The 26,638-nt window shown below is 42.2% G+C and overlaps 1 protein-coding gene across 10 annotated transcripts in view; it reads left to right on the top strand.

Moving 5' to 3' along the window:
• Positions 1–14,680, top strand: part of DDAH1 (dimethylarginine dimethylaminohydrolase 1) — a 156,821-nt gene extending 142,141 nt beyond the window's left edge. For 8 of the 10 annotated variants that reach the window (XM_044432465.1, XM_044432462.1, XM_044432456.1 and 5 more), the window contains 2 exons: positions 6,766–6,909; positions 8,949–14,680. In XM_044432465.1, the coding sequence (XP_044288400.1) occupies positions 6,766–6,909; positions 8,949–9,065 (261 nt within the window). In that variant the 3' untranslated portion in view covers positions 9,066–14,680. Of the gene's footprint in view, positions 1–4,948; positions 5,442–6,765; positions 6,910–8,948 lie in introns of those variants that run through there. The other 2 variants (XR_006414951.1, XM_044432457.1) reach the window with 2 other exon arrangements.
• The last annotated feature ends 11,958 nt before the right edge of the window (positions 14,681–26,638 follow it).

Genomic DNA, 26,638 nt, shown 5'->3' with positions numbered 1-26,638 from the left:
TGCCTTTTTTGGAAGTCACAAAACCTAGTAGCGTGTGTGTGTGAGAGAGAGAGAGAGAGAATATTTTGCCACAATTTAGGTATGTAACCTTTGTTGTGTTTATATTAATTCTCTTGCTAAGCATTTGGGTACAAGATAGCATTGTATTTAATACCTGATCATTGTATAATGAAAAGAGATGTGAATGTGGAAATTCACATAAACTACTTAACTGGTAGAGAAACACAAAGTTCAGAGTACAAAGATGATATTTCCTCTGGCATGGAAAAATATTCTTTACTTCGCTTTCATATTCTCCACAGGATATTCAGGAATCAAGCTGCTAAGGGGCTCTTGTATGGAAACACATGAATGATCTGCAGAAACATGTGCTACTTTGTGGTAGATTGGTTTGCTTATAATCGATTAAACATACTATGCTCATACAGAATTTATCAGAAAACTATTCAATTTTTAATGGCACATAATCATTACTATTAGTAAAAGTAATAGTGTGTTGTTAGTCGCAAAGTCGTGTCCGACCCATCGCGACCCCATGGACAACATTATGGCCCAGCTTTCACAGCCATGCATTGCAACTGGGAAAACCATAGCCTTGACTATACGCACTTTTGTTGGCAGGGTGATATCTCTGCTTTTTAGTATGCTGTCTAGATTTGCCATAGCTTTCCTCCCCAGGAGGAAGTGTCTTTTAATTTCTTGGCTGCAGTCCCCGTCTGCGGTGATCTTGGAGTCCAGGAAAATAAAATCTATCACTACCTCCATTTCTTCCCCATCTATTTGCCTGGAAGTGAGAGGCCCGGATGTCATGATCTTAGTTTTCTTAATGTTGAGTTTCAAGCCAACTTTTGCGCTCTCCTCCTTCACCTGCATCAAGAGACTCTTTAGTTCCTCTTCACTTTCTGCCATGAGAGTGGTATCATCTGCATATCTGAGGTTGTTGATATTTCTCCCAGCAATCTTAATTCCAACTGGGGATTCATCTAGCCCCGCCTTTCTCATGATGTGCTCTGCATATAAGTTAAATGGGCAGGGCGACAATATACAGCCTTGCCGAACTCCTTTCTCCATTTTGAACCAATCATTGGTTCCGTGTCCAGTTTTCACTGTTGCTTCTTGACCCGCATATAGGTTTCTCAAGAGACAAATAAGATGGTCTGGTACTCCCATCTCTTTAAGAACTTGCCACAATTTGTTGTGATCCACACAGTCAAAGGCTTTAGCATAGTCAATGAAGCAGAAGTAGTTGTTTTTCTGGAACTCCCTAGCTTTCTCCATGATCCAGCGTATGTTGGCAATTTGATCTCTAGTTCCTTTCCCTCTTCGAAATCCGGCCTGTACTTCTGGTAGTTCTCGGTCCGCATACTGCTGGAGCCTAGCTTGTAGGATTTTGAGCATAACTTTACTAGCATGTGAAATGAGTGCAATGGTGCGGTAGTTTGAACATTATTTGGCATTGCCCTTCTTTGGGATCGGAATGTAAACTGACGTTTTCCAATCCTGTGGCCACTGTTGAGTTTTCCAAATTTGCTGGCATATTGAGTGTAGCACTTTTACTGCATTGTCTTTTAGGATTTTGAATAGCTCAACTGGAATACTGTCGCCTCCACTAGCTTTGTTGTTGCTCAGACTTCCTAAGGCCCATTTGACTTCACATTCCAGGATGTCTGGCTCGAGGTCAGTGACCACCCTATCTTGGTTATCAGGGACATTAAGCTCTTTCTTGTATAGTTCTTCTGTGTAATCTTGCCACCTCTTCTTAATCTCTTCTGCCTCTGTTAGGTCCCTGACATTTTGGTCCTTTATCATGCCCATCTTTGCCTGAAATGTTCCCTTCAAATCGCTAATTTTCTTGAGGAGATCTCTGGTCCTCCCTATTCTATTGTTTTCTTCTGTTTCTTTGCACTGTTCATTTAAGAAGGCATTCTTATCTCTTCTTGCTATTCTCTGGAATTCTGCATTCAATTGTTTGTATATTTCTCTTTCTCCCTTGCCTTTCACTTCCCTTCTTTCCTCAGCTATTTGTAAAGCTTCCTCAGACAGCCATTTTACTTTCTTGCATTTCTTTTTCTTTGGGATTGTTTTAGTTGCTGCCTCTTGTACAATGTTGTGAACCTCTATCCATAGTTTTTCAGGCACTCTGTCTATCAGATCTAATCCCTTAAATCTATTTGTCACCTCTACTGTATATTCATCAGGGATATGATTTAGGTCATACCTGAGTGGCCTAGTGCTTTTCCCTACTTTCTTCAACTTAAGCCTAAATTTAGCAGCCAGAAGCTCATGATCTGAGCCACAGTCAGCTCCTGGTTTAGTTTTACTGACTGTATAGAGCTTCTTCCTCTTTGGCTGCAGAGTACACAGTCAATCTGATTTCTTTGTTGACCGTCTGGTGATGTCCATGTGTAGAGTCATCTCTTGGGTTGTTGGAAAAGAGTGTTTGCTATGACCATCGTATTCTCTTGACAAAATTCTACCAGCCTGTGCCCTGCTTCATTTTGTACTCCAAGGCCAAACTTGCCTGTTATTCCAGTTATCTTTTGGCTTCCTACTTTAGCATTCCAATCCCCTATGATAATAAGGACATCATTTTTTGGAGTTAATTCTAGAAGGTGTTGTAGGCCTTCATAGAACTGGTCAACTTCAGCCTCTTCAGCACCAGTGGTTGGGGCATAGACTTGGACTATTGTGATGTTGAATGGTTTGCCTTGGATTCGAACTGAGATCATTCTGTCATTTTGGAGATTGTATCGCAGTACTGTTTTTCCTACTCTTTTATTGACTATGAAGGCTACTCCACTTCTTCTGAGGGATTCTTGCCCGCAGTAGTATACCTGATGGTCATCTGAATTAAATTCACCCATTCCTGTCCATTTTAGTTCACTGATTCCTAAGATGTCATCTCTTGTTTGACCACATCCGGCTTGCCTTGATTCATGGATCTTACATTCCAGGTTCCTACGGAGTATAGATCTTTGCAGCATCGGACTTTCCTTTCACCACCAGATACATCAGCAACTGAGTGTCCTTTCGGCTTTGATCCGGTCGCTTCATTCTTTCTGGCGCTACTAGTACTAGCCCTCTGCTCTTCCCCAGTAGCATATTAGACACCTTCCGACCTGAGGGGCTCATCTTCCAGCGTCATATCTTTTTGCCTTTTGGTACTGTCCATGGGGTTTTCATGGCAAAGATACTGGAGTGGATTGGCATTTCCTTCTCCAGTGGATCACGTTTTGTCAGAGCTCTCTGCTATGACCTGTCCGTCTTGGGTGGCCCTGCACAGCATAGCTCATAGCTTCATTGAGCTACACAAGCCCCTTTGCCACGACAAGGCAGCGATCCATGAAGGAGAATAATAATAGTAGTATTACACTAAATTTGTATACTGCCATTCACCCCAGAAAGGTATCTGGGTGATCAGTGTTCGTTTGTTTTTTGTTTGTTTTTGTTTTACAAAAAATAACTCAGAACAAAAGTGTTTTGTCAAAAACAAAACAGCAGAAAATATCAGCTGAGGTATCTAAAAACAAAATGGACAGTGGTACAGAATTCTGAGTTTCCTTTACAAGTGACCTCTAGTGATCCAACCCCCTCCTCACAAGAGTGGGCTAACTAGACTTTTTCCTCCCCAACTCCCACTCATGAAAGGATTAATCAGCTGCTCCTATTGGCTGTTACTTAGTCAAAGATGAAAAGGTCTGCAGTTCTACATCTTCCATAAGCCAACATTTATCAACTCTCTGCCCACTCCCCTAGTCATTCCAGCTGCCCTATCCCTTCCCTGTTGCTTCATCTGTTGCAAATTAGGAGAATTCTAACTGTTCCTTCATCCTCTAAACACACCCTTGGCTCCTGTCATTCACCACACATCTGCAGTGTGTTGCAAAGGTGTTCATATGGAAACTTCTAATACAGTAGCAAGTTTTCTCTGGTGTGTCAGTAGAACAGTCCTGCTAGCTTACAAGCAGTACAGGCTTCACTTTGCTATCTAGCAGGGATAGGCTATGTTCCAGAAGAGACTATAGTATTATTAGCACTTCTTTCTCCACATCAACACAGGTTTCCTATATAAGTGGAAGAGTTAAGTTACTCCTAACCCTTATATGAACAATAAGATGAAGAACACAACCAAGAAGGTAAGCCATAGGGAAGTCCTGATGCTGTTTCGTACTAGTAAAAAACCACCAACTTTTTCCATCCTGCAACTCTGTTAGAAATGACACCACATCATGCCATGGCACTATCCGGGGGACCACTGTGGAGAAGACATGACTACTGGGTTATTTATTCCTTTACTACATTTCTCTGCTGTCCGGTAGCTGAGGCTGTTCAGGTGATTCACAGCAATTGAGTCCATAACACACAACAGGTTGCTGTATAAATTTTAAGACAAGAGTATAAAATAGAGGTAAAAAGCAAAGCAAAAGCTAGCAGTAGTGCAAAGATTTAAAATACTGTGACAGGTTTAGGGAGAAAAAAGCAGACTAAAATGCTTGGGAAGTTATGGTCTTATACTGGAGCTGGAAAGAGTATAGTGTAAATGCCAGGCAAACTTTTCTGTGAAGCTCATTCCACAGCCAGGGAGCCATGGAAAAGGCCCTCATCTAATTGCCACTTACCGACCTTCCTTTGATGAGGGCTCCTAGGAAGGACCACTGAAGATGATCCTAGGGTCCAAGCATTTATATATGAAAGGAGACAGTTCTTCAGGTAACTTTGTCTTGCACCAAAAACATGGCCCTCTGCCAGGGGCAGCCGTTAAATATATGTAGTGGGAGAGGAAAGGGTGAAATGACCCTCCCAGCAGTCTTCACCCCAAACTGTTTGAAGAAGTACTACCACTGTGGCAAAAGGGGTGGGGGATGACCAGGGAAGCCTCAGTGGCTGGTACTGTTCTTCTGATCAGTTCTCTGTCCTTCTGAAGATGTCATTTTTTCTTCTTTTGTAGTTCACAAGTGGGCCTAGGAAATGGGAGGGCATCTTTGGCCTGTTGTTAGTTGGAGCAAGTTCCTGGCACCTAATGATCTGTCCATGGTCCTGCAAGCCTTCCTTCTGTCTCTCTGGTTTCTTCTGAGCTGTGGACATATACACAGGCTGAGACAGTCAATATATTGCAGTCATCCAGCACATTTCAATACTGGACTGGTTTGGCTTATGCTACCAGCCCAGTGGCCCGGAAAGGTGAGAGGAACAAAGACAACTAAGACTGACAGTTTGAACTAGAGTTAGTTTCTTTGGTTGGCTCTTTGGCCAATTCATTTGTGATGCAAAGAACCTTTTCAGAACAGCCCTCTAAATTTTATGTCCATTTTAACCCTCAGAAATGAAGATGAAATAAAAGAGATGAAGGGTATTGTTATAAGGAGAGCCAGTGTGGTTATAAGAATACAGGACTGGGACTCAGGCAATCTGCATTCTGGTCCCCACTTAGCCATGGAGCCAACATGGCTGGTCACAGATACTCAGCCGAACCTACCTCACAGGGTTGTTGTTGTGGAAATAAGATTGAGAGCAGAATGATATAAATCACCTTGCGTTCTTTAAAAAAAGGAGGGATATAAATCTAATAAATTTATTCATCATCATCACATTTCTATACCTCCCCACAGCTAAAGCTCTCAGGGCTGAAACCTCAATCATGGGCAATCCGGTACACCTTAAAAAAATTTAAAGACATCTCAAAGATCTCCCCAAAGAGGAAAATAGGGACAAACCAGGGAGAATAATGTAGGTCAGGTATGGAAGGTAAGAGTATCCCTGGGAAACAAGGTCAGTTAGGCCAATTGTTTGTGGCACTGGTGGAGATGGATTGTAAGAGTGATGGTGGTTATTCAGAGCTGGTTAAATATTATCCTTCTTAACAGCATGTTGTGAATTATTGCAACTTGCTAGCACACCATGATTAAAATCGGGGTATGCAACTGCAGAAGGGCTGGTTGCTATTTTAGGCTCTAGAATTCAACAGAAAACTACTTCATAGTGTTCAGTAGTACTAAAAAGGTTAAATTCAACCCTTTACATGCTCTGTAGTTGCTCAGGAGCACGAAAATAGACAAAATAAGCTTGCAAAAAGAACAATCCAGTTTGCTATTGCATGCCACTTTGTTAATTTTTTTAAAAATGGGTATCCTGGTGGAAGGTTGTCTTATGGGCTGCATGTTGACCACCCCAATCTAATTCTAATGTACTTTAATTTTACAGATATTTACCTCAAAAAGTACACAGATTCAAAGCAGTCTGTCATAGCTTTTAAAAATCCAAATTTAACATTTTTAGACAATAACATGATTGACTTTCTGAACAATTAAACTTCTTGGGACATGCTTTAAGAAAGTCTGTTATATAGAATATTATTTTCCCTTTTACTATCTTACAAATGTGTGATCCTGTGTAACATGAAGGGATTTCTTTGTTGGGTAGAAATGACAAATGCCCTTATTTATCCCCACTGCTTTTGTTGTATAGTTTGTTGTTTTAGTTATATTTATATATGTTTTGCAGTTTTCTAATTATGAGATATAATATGCATGGCAGGTAGTATAGAGATACAGTTCAGTTGAATAAATGAATCCTGTGCCTGTATTTAAAATGCTGACTGCAAGAAAAGCAGCATCATGGTTGGAATTAGAAACCTTTATAGTAAAATGGTACTTTGTGTGTATATATAATATTTATCTATCTATTGATAAAACAGCAACTAAAGTCTCATTTTTAAAGGTCCTGGAGCTTTGCACTAAACAATTCTGACTTGACTTTTCATAACAGACCATGCAGCAAATGAGCGACCATCGCTATGACAAGCTCACAGTTCCTGATGATGCTGCAGCAAACTGTTTATACTTAAACATTCCTGGCAAGGGCCATATTTTGTTGCACCGGGCCCCCGAAGAATATCCAGAAAGTGCAAAGGTAAAAGCTAAAGTCCCTGTAAGGTACTATTAATTGTGCAGTGCAAGGAGAAGAACGTATTTTAATCCAATCTCCAAATATGATTCAAGGGTTTGTTCGTTGGTTTTCAAAGATTGTTTCTATGCATGAAGGAGAAAAAATGTGTGAGGCATGTAGCATAACAGTGGGATTGTGTACATGGGGTTGGTAAGAATGTTTGTTTGGTAGACTTTAAGATCTAGTGTCTTGAGTACTCCGCTGGTCTGAGTAAAGGCACTAAAGCTGCCATTTCCATGAATGTGAACAAAATTTATTCCTGCTTATATCATGTGCATAGTCGCAGAAGGCCAGAATACAATTTCTTGCTCCTTAGTAGTTTCTTATAGCTCCTTAAAGCTTTCATAAGCCCCTGCCCTTTACCTGAGGTAAGGGATTTACAGCACAGGCCGAGACATTTGCTACTATTAATCATATTATTGGTCCATTAAATTACTTGGAAGACTGATGCTGATACATAACAGTGTTTGTTATCACCTGATTTGTGTTAGTCCTTCCTCAGACATCAAGAGGGAGAGGGATTTCCAAGTCGTAGAAGTGGCAGGGGATAGGTAAATCTGAGACTATGCCAATTTGTTTTACTACGGCAGAATGAATAAGCAGCATTTTTTTCACCAGATCATGCACTTTAGGTTACAGGCATCAAAGTTGCCTTTGAGGTAGCACAGTCCAGCAGCTCTGTTATATAGAAGTAATGTAAACCTCCTAATAGTCTTGTCACTGATATGCATTGGAGCTCCTGCCAGGGTCAAAAATGCAGTTGGAAACAGATTCCGTGTGTCCCAAGTTCACTTTCTGACAGTTCAACAAAGAGCAAGGTCATATTTCATCCAGGAGACATGGGCCAATGCACTTAACAGTGGCCTGTAGCTAAAATAAGAGTAAGGCCTGGCACCATGATATACTAGAGGGCATAGTCATGAAGGTTTGGGTGTATAGTTGGACATCTCTCAAAGCTTACTGTGGGACACACACACACACACACACACACACTTTTGTATTCTGCTTACAGTGGATATTATTCACATGAGGAAGTCATGCTCGAAAGTGCCTTGCAGTGTGGATGTGATGTTATGGCAACTCACAAAAGTTGATTTTGGGGCATATTCTTTGGGATGTCCCAAAGCTTAGTTTGGGGATGTGTCTCCAAGTTCTTTATCCAGTTTTTAGTATAATGAGGATTATTGGCTAGGCAGTCCCATTCCTGATTGTGTCTTGTGTCCCTACAAAACTTTGTGCTGGGTGTGAGTCTCACAGAGAGCATTCTCCCTCATATTTGAATATATGCTTTGCGGTGAGTGACTTTTTTATATACATAGTCTGGCTTAGTTTGGGGTGAATGACTTTTTTTATTTACATAGTCTGGCTATAATTGGCTTGTTAGCAGTGCTGTTAATAATGACTGCTGCTAAAAGTATTGGGCCAGAAACTATGCACTGATAATTCATAGAGGACATAGACCTCCATGTGTGAGTTACCACACAAAACACTCTGGGTCTTGAATACCATTCCACCCACCCCACAGTGCTGCCTTAAGTAGGTCTCTTCCCCTTAGTGCATGGCAAAGCCAGCCCTGCATATCTTTTATATAGGTGGCGAGTACATAAAAAGTCTTGCGATTGCTGATGTCTATACCCATTTTCCATCTCTTTGGATACAGTGTCTGCTAAAAATCACATTCAGTATTATTCATCACATATGGTAAGTATTTTTGTCTTGGCTCATGGCCGCAAAGACAGAATAATAACACATTTGTCAATCTTCTCCCCCCCCCCCACCCCCAGAGTATTGCTTCCTGGGATCTATATCAAAAAATATTTAAAATGGGTCAGTGGATAAATGTGCCAAGGTTTGTGCTTTCAACCCAAAGTGTTCAATTTTAGGCTTAGCTGTTCCACTACTATTTGCAACCTCTTACTGAAATGTTTTAGAAACCAGTGCTGGGGAAGTAAAAAGATTCATAAATATAACACACTGTTTTCTTTTCTTTTCTTCCTAAATAGGTCTTTGAAAAACTGAAGGACCACATGTTGATCCCTATAGCTAACACAGAGCTAGAAAAAGTAGATGGGGCACTCACTTGTTGTTCTGTCCTTATTAATAAAATGTCACACTTATGAGTTTACAGACTCCCTCCCTTGTAACTGGCAATAACGTACATGCAAGGTAGATGAATCTGTATCCACTTTTATTGGTTTTCTTGACAATCTACTGTACCACTGTGCTACTAACCTTTGTTTACAATGGTGCCCCTTCAGATGGTGATTCAGGTGCACATATATGCTTTTTTCTGATGTAAAAGAACTTTCAGCAAGTTTGTCTGGGCTTACAGAGGATCATCAAGCTGATTAGTGGTTGGTGTGAAATTGGTCTAGGAGCCAGAAGTAGGGACCACTTCTAAGATTACTTTTGATTGCCACAAATCTTAAGACCAATGTCTACTTATCTCTTGACACTGATTAAAAGCACATTCATTTTGTTCATGTTTCATTCCCAGGACAAGCCTTAGCCCAGAGTTCCCAAATATGAGGCAAGCAGGTTTCCTTAAGGGCATAAGGTCATTGCCAGAGAAGTTGTGACTTTTATTAAGCCTCCTGCACAAACCCTGTGAAGGTGTTGGTGTCCGGTGAAATGGCAATGATCCACATCCTCCTGCACAGTATAACACAGGTGCTAGGATACAATGGTGCAACGCTTGTTGTTGCTGATACTACCGGTAGCTACTTCATAGGAACTTCCTACTGCGCCCCTTCTTTCACGTTGCTCTGTCTTCTTTCCACCCCAGTATTTATGACCAAAGCAGTCAATCAATTATTTTTATTTTTTTAAAAAAACAAAGCAAAGTCAAACAACCAAGGGAGGCTTCATATTGGAGAACAGGAATGGAAAATGAAAATGCCTCTTTTCCTGTAACACTTTCCCTGCTCAAAATACCTCACTAAGCTACATCTTTACCTGATAGTATTGTGACTTTTGCTGGTAAAAATGAAGCTTAGGGAGGAGTTAAGTGGAAAGTTATTCTAGAAGAAAACTAGAATAAGCAACTCCTCCCCTGCTACTCATTCTTCCATTCCTATTCGATATTGTCTACAGTTGTTTCTCATTTACTAAAAGTGGTGGTGGGGTTGGGATAGGAAACCACATGTACCTGCATGAAAACTTCTGGTTAGCTTTCAGACCTGGCCAAAGCTGGAAGAAAAGGGCTCAGGTAATGCCCATGCCTTCAGCAGGAGACAATACTGTGGTAAAATTGATTTCATGTCTTTGTACTGGGCTGTTATATTCAGGTGACCTCTGGTTCTTTCTCTTCTTCTTTGGGGATTGGTCACTGTAACAGAGTTGGATTAGGTTGGTTGTTTTTGTACTTTTTAATGCATTTGCTGATAAAATTTACTTAGGGAGTCTTCATACATGAAGCTTATATTGCTTTTCTTCAATGAGTTTATAACTGCATTGATCAAATTGCTTCTATTCTACCTGTTCTTCTACTTTAAGAACAAGTGGACATTCATGTAAATAGCAGCAGAAAGACTCAAAGTCAAAAGCTTCACATATGAAAATGTAACAAAATGAATTTGAATAACCAACATTGGCCCTAAAATCTGTTTTTCTGCATGAGAATGACCAGTCCCAGTTTTAAGCATCTCTGTCCGTTTTCTTTTTTGTACTAAAACATGCTTTATTTTGGTTACACATTTCTTTTTCCTCCTCTACTTCCTGCTTTGCATTCCACTCTTCTCTTTCTCTCCTCCAGAGGTCCAAGTTAATAGGTAACCAAAACAGAAATTCAGAATCTGGGATTTTACATAACCATACTTACAGTTCCACCTGCCATGCAAAATGCATTGCATTCATTATCCCACAGTACCAGATTGCTGCTTGTGCCTTGGAAGGTGCATTTGAAGAGAACTGTAGTGAACAGAATTGATTACAAGCAGCCAGTGACACACATGGGGTAAAGTGTGATGCTGTAGAGGAGAATTTTATTCTGGCAGCCTTGAATGAAAGCAAGGGTTTTCACCCTGCTATAAGTCTTTTCTGGATGCTGGTCTGTTTGCCATTTTTATCCAGTAAAAATTCAGATAGTTCATAAACAAGGTATATTACATTAATCGTCTGAGAAAAATCCACATGATTATGTAAATCTCAGAGTTGATGAACTGATACCTGTATAGCTGGTCTTATGTATCTCGTCATTATTTCGCTGACATTAATCTTAATGGGTTTAATTTTTGGCTGTTTTTTATTCTTGTTTTATCTGCAGCACTCTTTTTTCTCTAAAGCCAATGCTGAACTCCCTGGAAAAGGTTGATAGTGAAGAAGAGATAGTGTGAGATCTAGTTATTTTGTTTTTCCTGTGGTGTATTCTGCTGAATAAGGGAGAGGGTTGACTTTCAGCAGTCTGCCATTTAGGTTTTTATGCCTAAAATTATAGCTATCTTGAATGATTTTTTAAAAGAAAATTTCAATTGTGTTGATGTTTACTGTAGCATTTATTTGAAAGAATATTTGTTCTGACAAATTCTGCAACACACGTAAGGCCTTAGTCATATGTTTTCCACCACATGTGCAAAAAGAATAGACCATTGGTATTCTCATGAAACCTGTTACACCATTGCAAACAATGGAGAACTTATCTAATTAGTGTTAGGAACTCTTCAAGGGCTGACATACCATCTAAGTATCTTATCATCTTCCTGGTTAAGACCACCGTTGCCTGGTGCTTCTAACTAGTGATTGAGGTGCATTATCAAGAAGCCCAACTAGCCACGTAAGTAGGAAAGGAAAATACAGCCGAACTATTTCATGGAATATAGAGGCAGCACAGTGCCTTCCCAGTGTTTTGGATTACATCACCCATAATATTGGTCATGGTCATGCTGACTTTGGCTCATGGGAATTGTAGTCCAATATCTGAAGGGCATAATTGCCTATCCTGATATAGGAAATTCAATAAATGTAAGTGGGAAATATAATTTGTACTATTCTGTTGCCCTTTACCAGGATTAATTGTACTTAAAAGCTCTCTGAATAATGATGCTCCTATCATTTCTGTCCTTCAATTAGAAGTTATTCCCCCAGGGTGAAAGACAATCTGTTTTCCTGACAGGTGCCTATACTGTTCCACTAAGTCAGAAGATTTAATTTGCATGATACTGACATGCTGAAATAAAGAAGCATTCATAGAAATTAACTTGAAGGGGGAAAGTGTTGATGTAGTTTGGATTTAATATGGAAGTGAAGGCTTGGTTTCACCCTGTGGAAGTAAATTTATAGGAGCAAATAACAGGGGAAGCATAACAGTGATTTGGTGGCAATATTTGCCTGCAAAATAATAAATAATAATGGCTATGTAAACTAACCCTTCAACTCTCCAGCTAAAACACAAACCCCATAGCCTAAAGGACAGAAAGGCAGCTCTGTTGTTGCTTCTTTAATCCTTGCCATAAGGAGGCATGCTAAGTCTGCTTCAATTGACTCCTTGTTGCTGCACTGAAGTCTAAACATTCCTGCAAAAGGGTTTCTCTGTTTGATACTTCCTGGTGTCTCTGCTGCCTAACTATATAAAGCTCTATTATCAGTATACTACCTATATACTTCCAATGATATAAAGGCTTTCTGACTAAAACCTTGTAAATTGTGTCTGTCATCAGCTGCTACATTGTTTTTATGGTACCTGCATATGGCTTGTTGTACCAAAGCAGAAATATTCATGATAAGTTGGTGGTACAAACTTTGGATCTCTGATTAGAGGCTTTTTACAGTGCAGTCCTACTTACTGAGTCCCATTGAATTCAGTGGGTCTTGCTTCCAGTAGAATGGCAGCCTTGCTCAGTAACTTATTTTATTAATGAAATTCCATACCACTCTTCAAAATCAGTTTCCAGGGTAGTTTCTAGGGTTGTTAGCATTCCTGATTTTTTCCCCATGATGGTTCTGGAAATCACTATCATGAATCAAGAACCACTTCCTTTATAGCAGGGCTTTTTCTGAATTTGAATAGTGAGTGTATACAGAAGAAAATACTCCTTGAAGTCTTGATATATGCACACTTAATATACTTAGCACACTTGTACTTCCCTACTATTGGCTTGAGTTTATTAAACCTTTCTGTCCTTACAACATGGGCCTAATCATGGGGCAGAATCAGTTTATAGTTCATGTTTGTAGCATAGCAAAGTTTTATCTGAAGTTGGAACTAGACTCTACAGGGAGCTGGATACTAGGACTGCTTCAAAGTTTCTGCCTAAATCAGCAGTCCTACTCTGTAATAGTTAAAGATTTGTGGTATAACATCATCACAGTGATTATCCTGAGATATTACCTGGCCAGAGAAGACCAAGACAAGCAGCTGCCCCAAATTTATCAAATCTTGGCCTCTAGGTATGGAACTGCTACCTAAACCACAAAGTGCTTGGCACTGACACCAAAGACCAGTTACGCACTGATACAGTAAAGCCTTTCTCAAGCTGGACGTTTGAATAATCCATTATATACAATAACCCTTCATTTAAAAATAAAAAAATTAGCACATCATCAAGAGGGATTTGCCATAGCCTTCTTTCTTGACATGGAGTAAAAGTGCTTATGCAGAGTGGTTTTATGTGTGGAGGATTTAAAAATGCAGCCCCCTTTTCTCCAAATTCCCTGAAAAGGTTTGCTGCTGGATTGCACTGGTAGCATAAATTGGCCTTGAATCTACTGGCATCTAAACTGGATTCTCTAGCACTACCCAGTTCTGAACTGCCTGAATGAAGAGCCACACTTAGCACCGGAGTCCTCCACAAGTGAACCTAGTTCACGTTACCCTTCTTATTGTTCATGTTCAGAGCAGGACACTCTTTGTCCTGAACTTTGGTAATTACAAAGTTGGAAGCCCTAGGTAAGTCATCCTATTGCAGCCCTAGCTTCTTGGGTTGTTTTGCTTCTTTTGGAGGATGAAGAAAGTGATGCAATCCATGGGTTTCCTTGCTGGACAAAATGTGATCAGTGTCAGCTAAGGTTCCATTTCTTGTGCCAGTGAGAAACTTGTATACATGCTGTACCTTATGTTGCTACAATTGAGGTTTTTCCACACCCACCCACACCACAGAGTATACACTTAGTTAAACATTGCACAGATGCCATGATTTAAAAATCAAATGTGGATTTTTAAGGACATGCAGAACACAAGAGTCCCCATGAGATGGGACCATAGCTTATGTGGAACACCATGTTCAAGTTAGTAGAGAACTAACAAAATTGCCCCCCTCTCCTCCTCTATTGACTCAAATTCTGGTGCAATCTAGACACTTAAACATAAGCCGGGCAGAATTCTCAGGAGCTGGTACATATCCATACAGGAGAGAGGCTGTTTTTTTCAAGAGTATATTTCATGTAGTAGTAGCTGTGAACAAAATATCAGGGACCTCACTTGAACTCCCAGAAAGCCTGCTAGTGGACGCCTGATGATGTAACTTGTATGAAGTAGCATGTGAATCATGTATATTGTGTTGCTCTGCAGAACACAGATATGACTACTAAATCACCTCAGTACTAGAATCTTGTCTTTGACAGAACTTTATTATAATAGAGTGTATTGTTGCCCACTTTTTTGTGCCAAAACATTAATGCATTCCATAGTCAGTTAACACTGGAAAAAATTGCTCTGGTCTTTCATTTTGTTTTGTCTTTCACAGTTTCAGTACTGTATGTACCCCAATCACTATGGAATAAAGTGTCAGTTGTACCTGAACTGTGCGTGTTTTCATTCTGGCAGATGGCTTGAATTTTTTCCCTTTGGGTGTTTGCAGAAGTCTGCATTTTTGGTAAATGTTATTTTTCTAATCATATATCATATTTAAAGAACGGGGTTTTAATACCAACATTGCATTTAACAGATTGTTGGACTTAGTCTAGGCAAGCTGTAATTGATATGAAAAGTTACTCATGAAGTAACTCTCATTGGTTGCAGTAGCAACTGGGAGTAATTCACCCACAGAACAATCCTAAGGGGTGGGATTGGGTTGGAAAAGCAAAGTGGCTGATGAGCTACTACTTCCAAAGCCCCACTGGTTCACTGTGACCAATATGGAGTTAGGAAAAGGGGCTTTTTTCTATGTTGTTTCTTCCAGCAATTAGTTTTTTAAACACACACATTTTCAATAGGAGGAAAATTAACTATACTGGCTCCAGGTTTGTGTAATTAACAGGTTGTATTCTGAGGCCTCATCCAAGGTCACCTTTACTGCTTCAGGGCCTACTGCTGATGGAAACATCACTGGAGCTTTTACTCCCACAGAGCTTTCTGCAGATATCCTGGGTGTCTCTGGGCCCCTGTGCTACTACACTAGCAGAACTCTTCTGCCAGCAGAGGGGCACTTCCCAATTCTAACTGTATTGTACTGCCTATCTGGATCCAATCCACTGGATCTGAAAAGCAATTTAGCTGCCTATTCTGTACCAAGACATCTAATTAACATTATAAATGACAAAAACAGTTAGCTCTTGAGTGATGTGCAGTGTTTTTGGGCAGCAGTAGATTGGTGAAGCCTACAGAGCCCCAGTGACGGTGGCTTTCCAGGAGGTGAGGATGATTGGCCTTTCCACCCAGTTTGGTGTCATTGCAACTCTCACTAGCATGCCCTGCACCACTCTTCAATTCGTTGGCAAAAGTGGAAGAGCACTGGGTCCGGGACAGAGCCCTGCGGCACCCACTCACTGTCCCTCCCTGGCTTGAGAGGCTCCCCTTGAGGAGCGCTCTGTGTGTTCCACTCTGCAGCCAGCTGTGGATCCGCCCAAGAGCTGCCTCTCATGCCCAATTTTTGCTAGTCTGCTGGTCAGAATGTGATGTTGCACTCTGTGAAGAGCCAGACTGAAGGCACGCACTGTGACGTCCACAGCATCCCCACAGTCCATAAGGGAGGTTATTTAAAAATTGGGATCAGATTACATTTGTTCTCGAGAACTCCATGCTGGCAATGCCTAATTGCTGCACCGTCTTCCAGGTGCTTACAGGGCAACTACTCCTCATCTCTTCCAGGATTTTCCCAGGATTGCTGTCAGGCTGACAGGTCTGAGGCTCCCAGGATTCTCCTTGCTCCTTCTGAAGGAGGGGGCAAGAGGAGTCCTCCTGGCATCATCTGGCACTTGGCCCATCCCCATAATTTCCTCAAGACAATAGACAGCACTTCTGGGTGTATTTCTGCCAGTTCCTGCATTACGCTAGGATGGAGTTCATCATCGAATCTGTTCAAAGGAATGAGGTGTTACTTGACCGTGTCTTCATGAATCTCAGGTTTCAATCTGTCTCCTCAGTTTGGACTCCATTTTGGGGTATGGGGTGTGGGCGTCATAGCCCTGCGTTTGGAAGGAGAAGAAGCAGAAGAAGCAACTGAGCACTTCAGCCTTTCCTTTGTCCTCTGTTATCAGTTCACTGAGCCAGAATTTTCTTTCTTGGTTTTTACTTTGCCACATACCTGAAAAAGCTTTTGGGGTTCTTTGTTAGCATCGCTTGCTAGCCTCAGCTCATTCTCAGCTTTATTTATCCTTCCTGATGTCATTCTTGCATTTGTCTGCTACCTGCCTGTATTTTCCTTCAGTAGTCTGACCTTCCTTCCACTTCCTGTCTGGCTTTTGGACACTCAAAACTTTTTGTGGAACCGCATTTGTTTCTCCTGTTGCCTACTGTTTTACTTTTTCTGTTACAATTGTTTCTTTGTGTTTTTAAATTTAGGTTTTTAGGACCAACCCCATGCAACTCAGCCTGCACTTGCCACAGGACCTTATTATGATTGTCCTGAATTTACTGAAATCCGCTTTCCCAAGAGCTGGAGAATAATGTGCATGATCCCACTCAGGAGTTGCTTCCTTGAAAATCAGGCATTCACCTTGTCATGATCACCTAGAGCTCCTGTAACTTCCCGTGACATCCACGCTATCCACTAAGGCATCCCCATGACTCAGGATTGCGTCAAGCAGACCCAATCCTCTGATTATCATGTTCCTTTGGTCCTTGGCACCTTTCATTTGCCCCATATGCTCTCCTTGCGGCTGCCAGGCTCATCTTCCTGCATTTCAGTGCAGGGATGAGGGCTTTGAACACAGAATGCAACTCCACACCCTTTCTGGTCTGCTCTTTTCGAAGAAGTCTGTGGTTTAATCCTGGACGGTTGACCCCAACCGTGTTTCACCAATCCCTATCAGGTTGCATTTTCCTTCATGGGCAAACAGCTCAAGTTCACTCTGTTAGTTTCCCCCATTCTGGCCATCAGTGTATAGATGCCGAAGACTGTATGCTTTATGGCCTGACACTTTTGGGGTCCTAGTGGAATTACGGTGCAGAAGCCATCATCTACTACTGCCTTTGCATTCTTGTGTGCCTCTCTGGAATAGGAGAAAGAGCTACGGCCTTTGGCAATCCTTCGGTCGTACCTCTTATCTGAGCTCTAGGGCAACACACTCGTGCTTCCATCCCTTGCAGCACGGGGTCCCCCACAATGCCCACGCTCCTTTTCTTCTGAGTCGACTGGCCTCCTGTGTCTGGCTCCCCGTCATCCTGCTTCCCTTGTACTTCCTGCTTGGCAGGCTGTCCTCCAGCCTCACTGTCCAGGGGCAGAAGGCATTTGCTTAGCTCTGGTGGCTCCACTCATGCAGGGCGTCCTCTGATCCTTCAGCTCCAAACTGATACCCTTCCCCTCTTCATTGGCTTTCCGCAACTCCGCCTCCTCCACAGCTGCTTCATGTGCTCACCTTGCTTCTCTGGTGCTTCCCACTGTTCCTGCAGTTCTGCCATTCTGCCCAGGGTCTCTTCACCTTCTCCTGTCCACTGAAGGTGGACACGCACCACGCAAGCCCTCGCACTTTTTCTCCCAGTTGTGCAGCCAGCTTGCACTTGTTTCGGTGTGCTGTGTGTCAGTCTCAGGCAGAGACACAGCGTTTGCCAGTCTCCACTGCTGGAGACTCTTTGCCACCCGTTTTGTGGTACAGAACGAGCAGTGCCCAGGGAAGGCAGGCTTGCCGAGGGATGCGCTCCGTCGGGGGCGTGGGCTGCGTGCCTGAGCAAGGCAGTCACAGTCCGGCCCCCGCCACTCACGGTGACCTCCTCTCCCTTCCCAGAGGCTCTCGGGCGTGTGTGGACCATCAGCACCAGATCTGAGCTGGGCTGCTGTCCGGAGTCCATCACTCACAGTCCAGCCCTGCTCAGAGAACCTTCACTCTGCTTGGGGACAGGGAGGGCCGTGAACTTTCTGAGATGCTTTCTCTGGCGCCTCCTTGAGGGACGGTGAGACTTGTGGTGCTGGCACACTCAGCGCCTGGAGGGGGGTTCGCAGGCTGCACTGGACTAGAGTTGCTCTTTTCCAGACTGTCCCCCAGGCAAAATCAGTGCTCCGTCCAGATGGAGGGCTCCTAGTGCAATCAGATGGCTTCTTTGTGCCATCATCCAGCTGCATGAAAGGACTTTTTGGAGAATGGGGGACCCGGATACTTTAGGGTCCACTGGACTGCCCCAAATTTCCTTGGATGCTGCTCTCATCAGGAGACACCCTCCTTGGGATGCCCCTGAGTTGGCACAGTTGGCTCATTATGGCAACATAATTCTCATATAACGCAGGTCCTCTACTAGTTTCACTGGCTCCCAATTGAAGTCCAGGCCCAATTAAAGGCTCTGGTACTAACCTATAAAGCCCAAAACAGCTTGGGCCCAGGATATCTGAGGGAATGGCTCCTCCCCTATAGGCCCCCACACCCATTAAGGTTGGCAGGGGAGGCCTTGCTTCAGGAACCCTCTTTGAAGGGTTTCTACCCAGAGGAGGGGCTTCTCTGCAGTGGTGCCCAGACTTATGGAATATGATCCCCAGAGAGGCCCGCCTGGCGCTGAGTCTCTACTCTTTCCAGCACCAGGTAAAGACCTTTTTATTTAACCACTATTTTAATAATAAATATCAATAATTTTAATAATGATAATTTTACACAGTCGCATTTTCTTTTTCTTTTTCTTTTTTCTTTAGTTATCAATTGTTGTTTATGCTGTATTATTATTAAATGTTTAATTGTATTTTATATTGCTATTTTTATCTTTTGTAAGCCGTCCTGAGGCTTGTTGCAAAGGATGGCATAGAAATGTTTTAATTAAATTAAGTTAAACAGGGCCTGCAGGGCTCTGGAACTGCCTCCCACTGCAAGTTCTTCTGGCACCAACCATTCTTCGCTTTTGGCACCTACCAGAAGCAGGGCTTTTCCAGAGGCATTCCAGGCAGGGAATTTCTGTGCACGGTTTAGAAAGGCCTTTAACTGAAGCTATTCGTATGTCAGATAAGGAGATGCAGTGCAAGGGGAAGCAGCGTATGCAGCAGTTTTAAAGGAAGCAGCCTGCAGCTGCCCATCAAGCACTAATGCTTTAAGACGCACCAGTATGCTGGAGCCTACGTTTTGTTGCCAAGTCCCCCATTTTGGAGTTCTCCAACTTTCCAGGGATTTTGCCTCCCTGCCTCTGCACTCCATAGAGGCCCCATTGAGATGGGGAGGGAAGGACGCCGGGGACGGCGCTGAACAACTGTGTCCTGGCCTCTTTCTTCTGTTTACGTAGCACCGCCACCCCAAGTGAAGGGACAATGCAGTCTTCTCCGCTTGCCGGCCCACGCAGATCTCACAGTTCCATCCCTCCCAGCAGCATGAGCTCGTGGGAGGCTGTCTGAGGTGGCCCACACATGCGGCCAAGCATGATGGAAACAGCCAGGCATCCCAGTGTTGCTCTCCCATATCAACCACCTCCAGGCTCCCAAGCAACACTCTTCTCCGTTCCTGTTGCAGGAAAATGAAAGCAGACAGATGCCTGAGCATTCTTGTGCTGCTTGCAGACGCTCCAGAGGTTTCTGGTCAACCCAAGTGAAACGCAGGATGCTGGATGAGTGGCTCCAGCAGGGCTCTTTTTCCTATACGTATGGCTGGAACTGAGAAGAAAAGGCCTGGAATGATCCTCTTGGAGAACAGGGAACAGCATGCTTGCTCGGTGGTGGTAAGGCCAGGAAAAAATGGATTTTCTCCTTTGCACTTTGGAAGTGCTGCAATAGGCTGGAGACCCCCCAGCCCCCCTGTCTTCTCTTCTCAAGGCTGAACATGTCCCTTTCTCTCAGTCTCACTTTATACATACTATCTCATAATTCCTGCAACCACCCTGAAAGGTAGGCCACTATTGTAGACAGAGGGTGCTGTAGATAAACACACTTACTGGGACCATCCCTTGAATTAATAGTAGAGGTGGGTTTCAAAGAAGAGGAGCAATGAATGCTTTTAATATGTCTGCCTTGTTTTTTGAAATAGCAGGTCCAAGCAGGTGTAACAATCAGGACTGGCACCAGAGCAACACATGTGGAATGGGAATTTTCTGCCTGCACCACAGGCTCTGGGCCACTATGTAATATGGGCCACTAGTATGATATGTCATGTGAATCTCAGTCCAACAGATTTTTACTGAGAAGGAAGTTCCACTTTTTTCAGCAGGACATTTTACCAGCTAAATCTGTTTAGGATTACAGCCTGAGGCAAAGCTCTTCAAACTACTTATATAAGTATCTAATTAAGCTACATGCATTTTTTATGAAGGACATGTAACTTCCAGATTATCTTTTCATTCCATGCTAGAGAAAATAGAAAAAGTCCATGATTTTTCTCTAGTATGCTTGACTGAGGAGGAACTACAATTATGATTAGTGCCCTGCTACACACACACACACACACACACACACATATCTTTTCTGTTTCCAAGGAAATTTATTCATCAGAAATCATACAGGCATCATCTTCAAACACAAATGAAGTCCTTAGGAGGTAGGTTGTTGAGATGGTATAAATTGCTTCTTAGGAATGCGGAAGGCAGATGCCCTTAGTTGAACTGGCACCTTCCAGATGTTTTCAGCTGTAACTCCCAGTGGCCTGTAAACATAGCCAAGGATAAGAAATGGAGGGAGTTGTAGTCCAACCCATCTGGATGGCACCAAGTTGGGGAAGTTTGCCTTGTAGTCACTATATTTTCTTTTAAAATTATTTCATTCCATCTTTCAAAACATGTTTTCACAATGTGGCTTACCATCAGTTTCATAAAACATTTCAAAATTAATCAAATACCCAACATTTTATAGTAAGACATATCAGATCATGAACATATATGAAGTCGCATTTGCAACTTCCTGTGGTTGTTTTTGAAGAGTAGGCCTGGATGCAAACTATTGCCACCCTGCAGCACAATGCTTACTTGGAGATAAATCCCATGAAGTTCAATGGCAGTTACTCTCAGGTAAGAGGATTGTAGCTATAAACAATGATAAAGGGAAGGCAAGACTTCCATAGAGGGTGAAATACTTTCTCACAGCTGTGTAGTGCCATCTAGTGATAGCTCATGGCTCCTGTGAATATAATATGTACCATCAAAGATTGTAAGCCCGCTTCGCCTTTGGTGTAGCCTTTCTCAGTTATCAAATGGAAGGGGAAGGATACAGGGAACCAAATATTGGTTCCAAGTTTGATTTTAACTGATTTGAGATAGTTCTAAGAATAATTTGCTGTCAGTATACGTGACACACAAGGCCCATGATCAGAATCTCCCACAGTAAAAAAAAAAAAATGCAAACCCTGGACACCTGCCCCCCACAGCTAATAGGACTCTTGCAATGGTGATTTAAATGGAAATAATAATTGGGAAGAGGAAGATTCAACTCATATGTCTGCACCTCTACACACGCCATGTTTCTGTTCCGACTCAGTCCTATGCAATATGCAGATGAAATTAATTTCTATATGGTCAAAGAGCTCAAGTTCTCTGGGTGATTCAGTAATTCATAACACATTAACAATAAAGAATAGGTAATCATATAACATCAGTATTGTCAGGATTGTTCCCACTTTTCCCAAAATACAGCATTTCAAGGTGGGTAGCTCAGACTCTGAATCTGAACTGGAAGAAGAGGGGAGCTCAAAATGCTTCCTGAAATGCCAAGTAAGTGAGCTTCATGAGCTACGTGCTGATAAGACCTGGCCCACCTTGGGTTTGTGGTGAGACATTGTAGAACAGGAATGGTCAGAGGAGGACAGGAGCAACTTGATCAGTCCAGTTGTCCATTGCTAGGTGAAAACCAATCAAGTAATGTCTGGCATTTCTACCATTCAACCCACAAGCAATGCAATCCTCCCTGACGGTGGACCAAATTCCATCTGTTAGGGAAGAAAGGAGGAGATTTAGTTTGGAATCCATTTCTAGTAAGGACAGAACTTAATTCACAATTAGCAGCCTCATTAACTTGATGGAAGTTCCTTTCTAAAGAATTTTGCCTTACTCTCTTTGTATCACAAAGCCAGTTCTGGAGGATCAGTTTTAACACACTAAAAGACTGCAGTTGATCTGCTGTGAAAAGAAAGGTTGGAAGGGAGAGACTAGCTTATGACAAATAGAATAAAATACCTCATAGAAGTCTGGTATAAAGCAGCTTCAATAAAACCAGGGCTTTTGAAACAGCTAATATGGCCTATCGCACACCCTTAAGTACCTGGGAGTAGGGGACAGTCTCAACCTGGTGCTGAAAAGAGGGCAACATCCCATGGGTTGTCTTCTGTAGCAGTATCCTTGAGGGGGTTGCCTTTAAACACTTTAGCAGGTCCATAGTGTGGCTTCCTTTTGAACTGGTACAGACAAAGGGCCATAGCCTGTCCCAGTTGCACTGGCTCCCAGTATACGTCTGAGGTTATGTTAGATGCCTATATTAGCTTATAGCCCTTAACTCCATGTGTGTTAGGGAATACTTGCTGAAATCAGCTTGACTTGCAAGGAAGGCCCTCTTTATGGCCACATGAACTTTTGCTTGTGGACCTACAAAGCATTCAGCTGTGGACCCACAGTTATGGACGCTGCTTTCACACAACTGCTTTCCAGACAGTTATGCAAACAGTTTTCCCTTCCTATCAAACGTATTAAGAGCTTACTTGGTTTTTATTTTTATATTGTTACACTTATTTACCATTGTTGCATACTAGGTATTACTATTTTAACCACTTTGTGTTTGGGAGTTTTTAAACTAATTAGGTAATTAACAGTCTTAATTTCAAATAATGAGAAAGATACTATACCATATGCTCCCTTGATCTTCTTCTACTGTCGTCCATCCATTCTGCATGCTAAACTTAGTGCCCTGTAGGCCACTCTTATGCGATACACGCAGGCTGAGTTTTATGCTTGTATTACCGCTTCCAGAAGACTTCTACTGGATACTCAATAACATTTTAAATTAAAAACTCATGAAAGAGTTACTATGGCACCCTGTAAGGTGAGAGAAAAGAATTTTCCACAATCCCATTCTATACAATCCCACTGTATAGAAATGAGAGCAAATAACAACCACGACAATAACAACAACAGTTAATGATGCAGAGACAAGTTTAATGTGCAAGAAAGCAGACATTAAGCAGACACAGGGATGAACACTGTAGGCCCAATTCCAAGAAAATGTCATTTGCAAAAGAAATTTGCAAGGATTATGACTGTTATATACATATAGAAAGGTATTTATGTGCATGATATGGCTTTCTTTAAAAGTTTAGCATCTACTTAAAAGTTACTTTTGATTATTGTGAAGCCATAGAAGTTCCAGGAGCCATCAAGTTCTAACTAGTTGGGACTTGTGATGGGTGCAATAGATACCAAGTTGAATATCTAGGCCCTGATTGGGGGTTGTCATGTCATGTAAGCATGGTTCTGGATGGGTTAAACAATCTTCACAACCTTAGAACAGACGATGCACATACAACATGGCAGCCACACACACCCGACATGCTATAGCCTCACCATGGGTAAAAGTGGTAGAGCAACAACAAACCAAGTACCTACAGTGATAATAGAGTGAGAAGATTTCTGGGAAGAAAGTTACAGAAAAGAGCCGTGAATGTGATGAGGATGACTATCATACGGAAACATATATGCACAGCTGTCATTCTGAACAATCTCGCTTCAAACCTTTTCTCATCAAAGCCAGTTCAAGAAAAGGAGCTGGTAGAAGGAAAGGTGCAGGAAAGGGCAGCCAAACTGATCAAAGGACTGGAGCACTTCCACAAGAGATGCTGCATCAGCTCTAGACACTGTGACTCTGATCTGAGATGAGCAACTTCTGGCCCTCCGGATGCTTCAGCTTACACTCCCATCCCTCACCATTGCCTGCATTGGCTAGAATGTGGGAGTTTTGGTCCAAGACATCGGAGGGCCCACAAGGTTGTCCTCATCTGCTTAAGGCCAGGCTTTCCCAACTTAGACTCGCACTCCCATCATTCCAAGAGAGTATGACCAATGGAAGTTGAATCTGAGACATCTGAGGACACCAGGTTGGAGAAGGCTGATTTATGGGGCGCATGACTCCAGCTAGAACAGACTGAACACCATTAAGTATAAGGCAGGAATAAAAACAATAAAACAAAGAGGAACATTGAACTGTCAGACCAGCAGTGAGGAGGCACAGCTACAGTAAATAAAGCATCTGAGTACTAATTAGCTGTCATTTCACATGCCCTCTGAACTAAAAAGGTATTAGCATGCTATCTAAAAAACATTAATGCAGTGATTATTCAGAGAACAATACAGTACGTTTCATCATGACAGTAAAGAGATGGTTCGGTGTTACTAGCAAAGAGGTATAATCTCTGTGCTTAAATGTTCACAGTAGCATCTTCTCACAGGCTAATGTTGCTAAGCTATGTCAGCATCTGAACCTTTCAAAATGTGCTCCTACTACCATATAAGGTTAAAAACTCAGTGAAGAAATCTGTCTTTATATCCTCTTGGACAGGGGTTCAAGCACAAGACATGAAGGTTGATGCCTGGGTTTACTACTACTTCTTTTGCCAGAAGCCCAGGATCTATTATTCAGAGCAAAGTAGTGTACTTGAAACTAAAGAACAGGGCACATTAGGAGAGTAGGGAGTTGTTGCCCATATTGGAAATGAACTAAGCTCACAGCCTGTTTACACAAAACTCCACTCTTATTCCAAGCTTTCCTTATTCCCCCCCCAAAAAAAAAATTTGGGGGGGGGGATTACTGCTGCTGTGTTAAACAACTGGGAGATGGAGACCCTTGCCAGTCACCCAAAGACCTGCCCATGGGTCTATCCTCTCTGCATTCCTAATCTATAAAGATGTTCTAATTTGTGTTTAAATATACACAACATTAGAATCTGAGAGAAAAAAAGAGAGTGGGGATGGTTACATTAGAACTGGAACATACAATCCAAGATGAGAAATTACAATGCCTGGTGTTTATGAACATACTGGCAAATATACTTATTTGCCATTTATTTATATATATACCATATATATATGGTATATAGTGCCAAACAGTAAAAATAATAGAAGTTCACATACACTCCATTGTTCTACAATCTCCAAATATTTTTGTCAAAAATAAAGCACCTGTGTATCCCTTGCCTGTGATTCTATCATTTTATTGTCCAATTTATCATTTCAGTTAATTACTTTCTTTTTAAGTTAAACAAAACGGCCTAAGGGTGCAATCCTGTGGTTTGTGTCATGCTTTCTTATAACTTCTTTCCAGCTTCCCTTTGCACTATGTAAAACTTCATTCATTGTAAATAACTTTCTAAGGCAGTTATTTTTAAATCATTAGAATATGTGGGGAGTGGTTCTGCAAATATAGTAAGGACACTGCTCTTACAATTAATAACACTGAAAATTACAAGGGAAAAAATGCACAAAGAAAACCCTCAAGTACAACAGAGACCTCTAGTGGGCACTCATTTAGTTGCAATGGTTCAAATTTGCTCCAAAATTTAGACCTGTCACTAATCCATCTCCTTAAGTGTAACTACCAATAATTCAAAATGATTTTTTTAATCCAGTCTTCAGCACTGATTCAAGTTCACTATATTCAATGAACATTTTAGATTGAACCCTCCCCCTCTCTCTCACACACAATTGTGTGATACCTTAATAACACAGCTATCCTATAAACTAGGGCTCCCCAACCTATAGCCCACAGGCCACATGGAGCCCCCATGCTCTTTCTGTGGGGCCCAGCAACTTGCTTACTGTTATCACTCTCCAGGCATTTCCCTCAGACACACACTGTTCCTTCTGCCCCAAGCAGCACCATCAACTCCCGTTTTACTTGTCCCTTTTTTCCACAAAACACAATAGCAGCACTGTTTCCTCTGGTCCCCGTGGTTCCTTCTGTGAGCCCCCTCTTGGTCTTATCCTCCATGCCATCATTTTGGCCATTCTGGGTGCTTTGCTAGCTAGCAGAGCTCAGGTACCGGTTCCACTCCACCTTTTCACTCCCCCTCTCCATGCATTACCATGTTGAAGGCTATATCAGTGTGCACAGAAGATAAAGCAGCTGTGGGGATGGGCGCAGGAGATGTGTGGCCTGCTTTTGCAAAACAGGTGGGAAAAGGAGAGTTAAAGGCCTGATATTTTTGCAAAAAGGATACCAAGTGTTTTACATACTGAATATTTCTAGAAGCGGCACCCATCAAGGATCCTCCAAGCGGCTTCCAAGTGGTGAGGTGGCTGCTTCAGGCAAAAGCATTCTTCCTTCTCAACAAGAGCTGGTTGCTCTGACTTTTTGCCTTGCTTGCTTTTGCCTCTCCTCTGCCACCCGCTCCAGCTAGGAGTCTTCTCATGCATCTGTGACTGGAGGAGCCAGTGGGTGGCCCCCTGGGT

This window comes from Varanus komodoensis, unplaced genomic scaffold (genome assembly GCF_004798865.1).
Source record: "Varanus komodoensis strain SLA01 unplaced genomic scaffold, ASM479886v1 scaffold24, whole genome shotgun sequence".
Taxonomy (NCBI): domain Eukaryota; kingdom Metazoa; phylum Chordata; class Lepidosauria; order Squamata; family Varanidae; genus Varanus; species Varanus komodoensis.
This window is presented reverse-complemented; position numbering and strand designations above follow the sequence as displayed.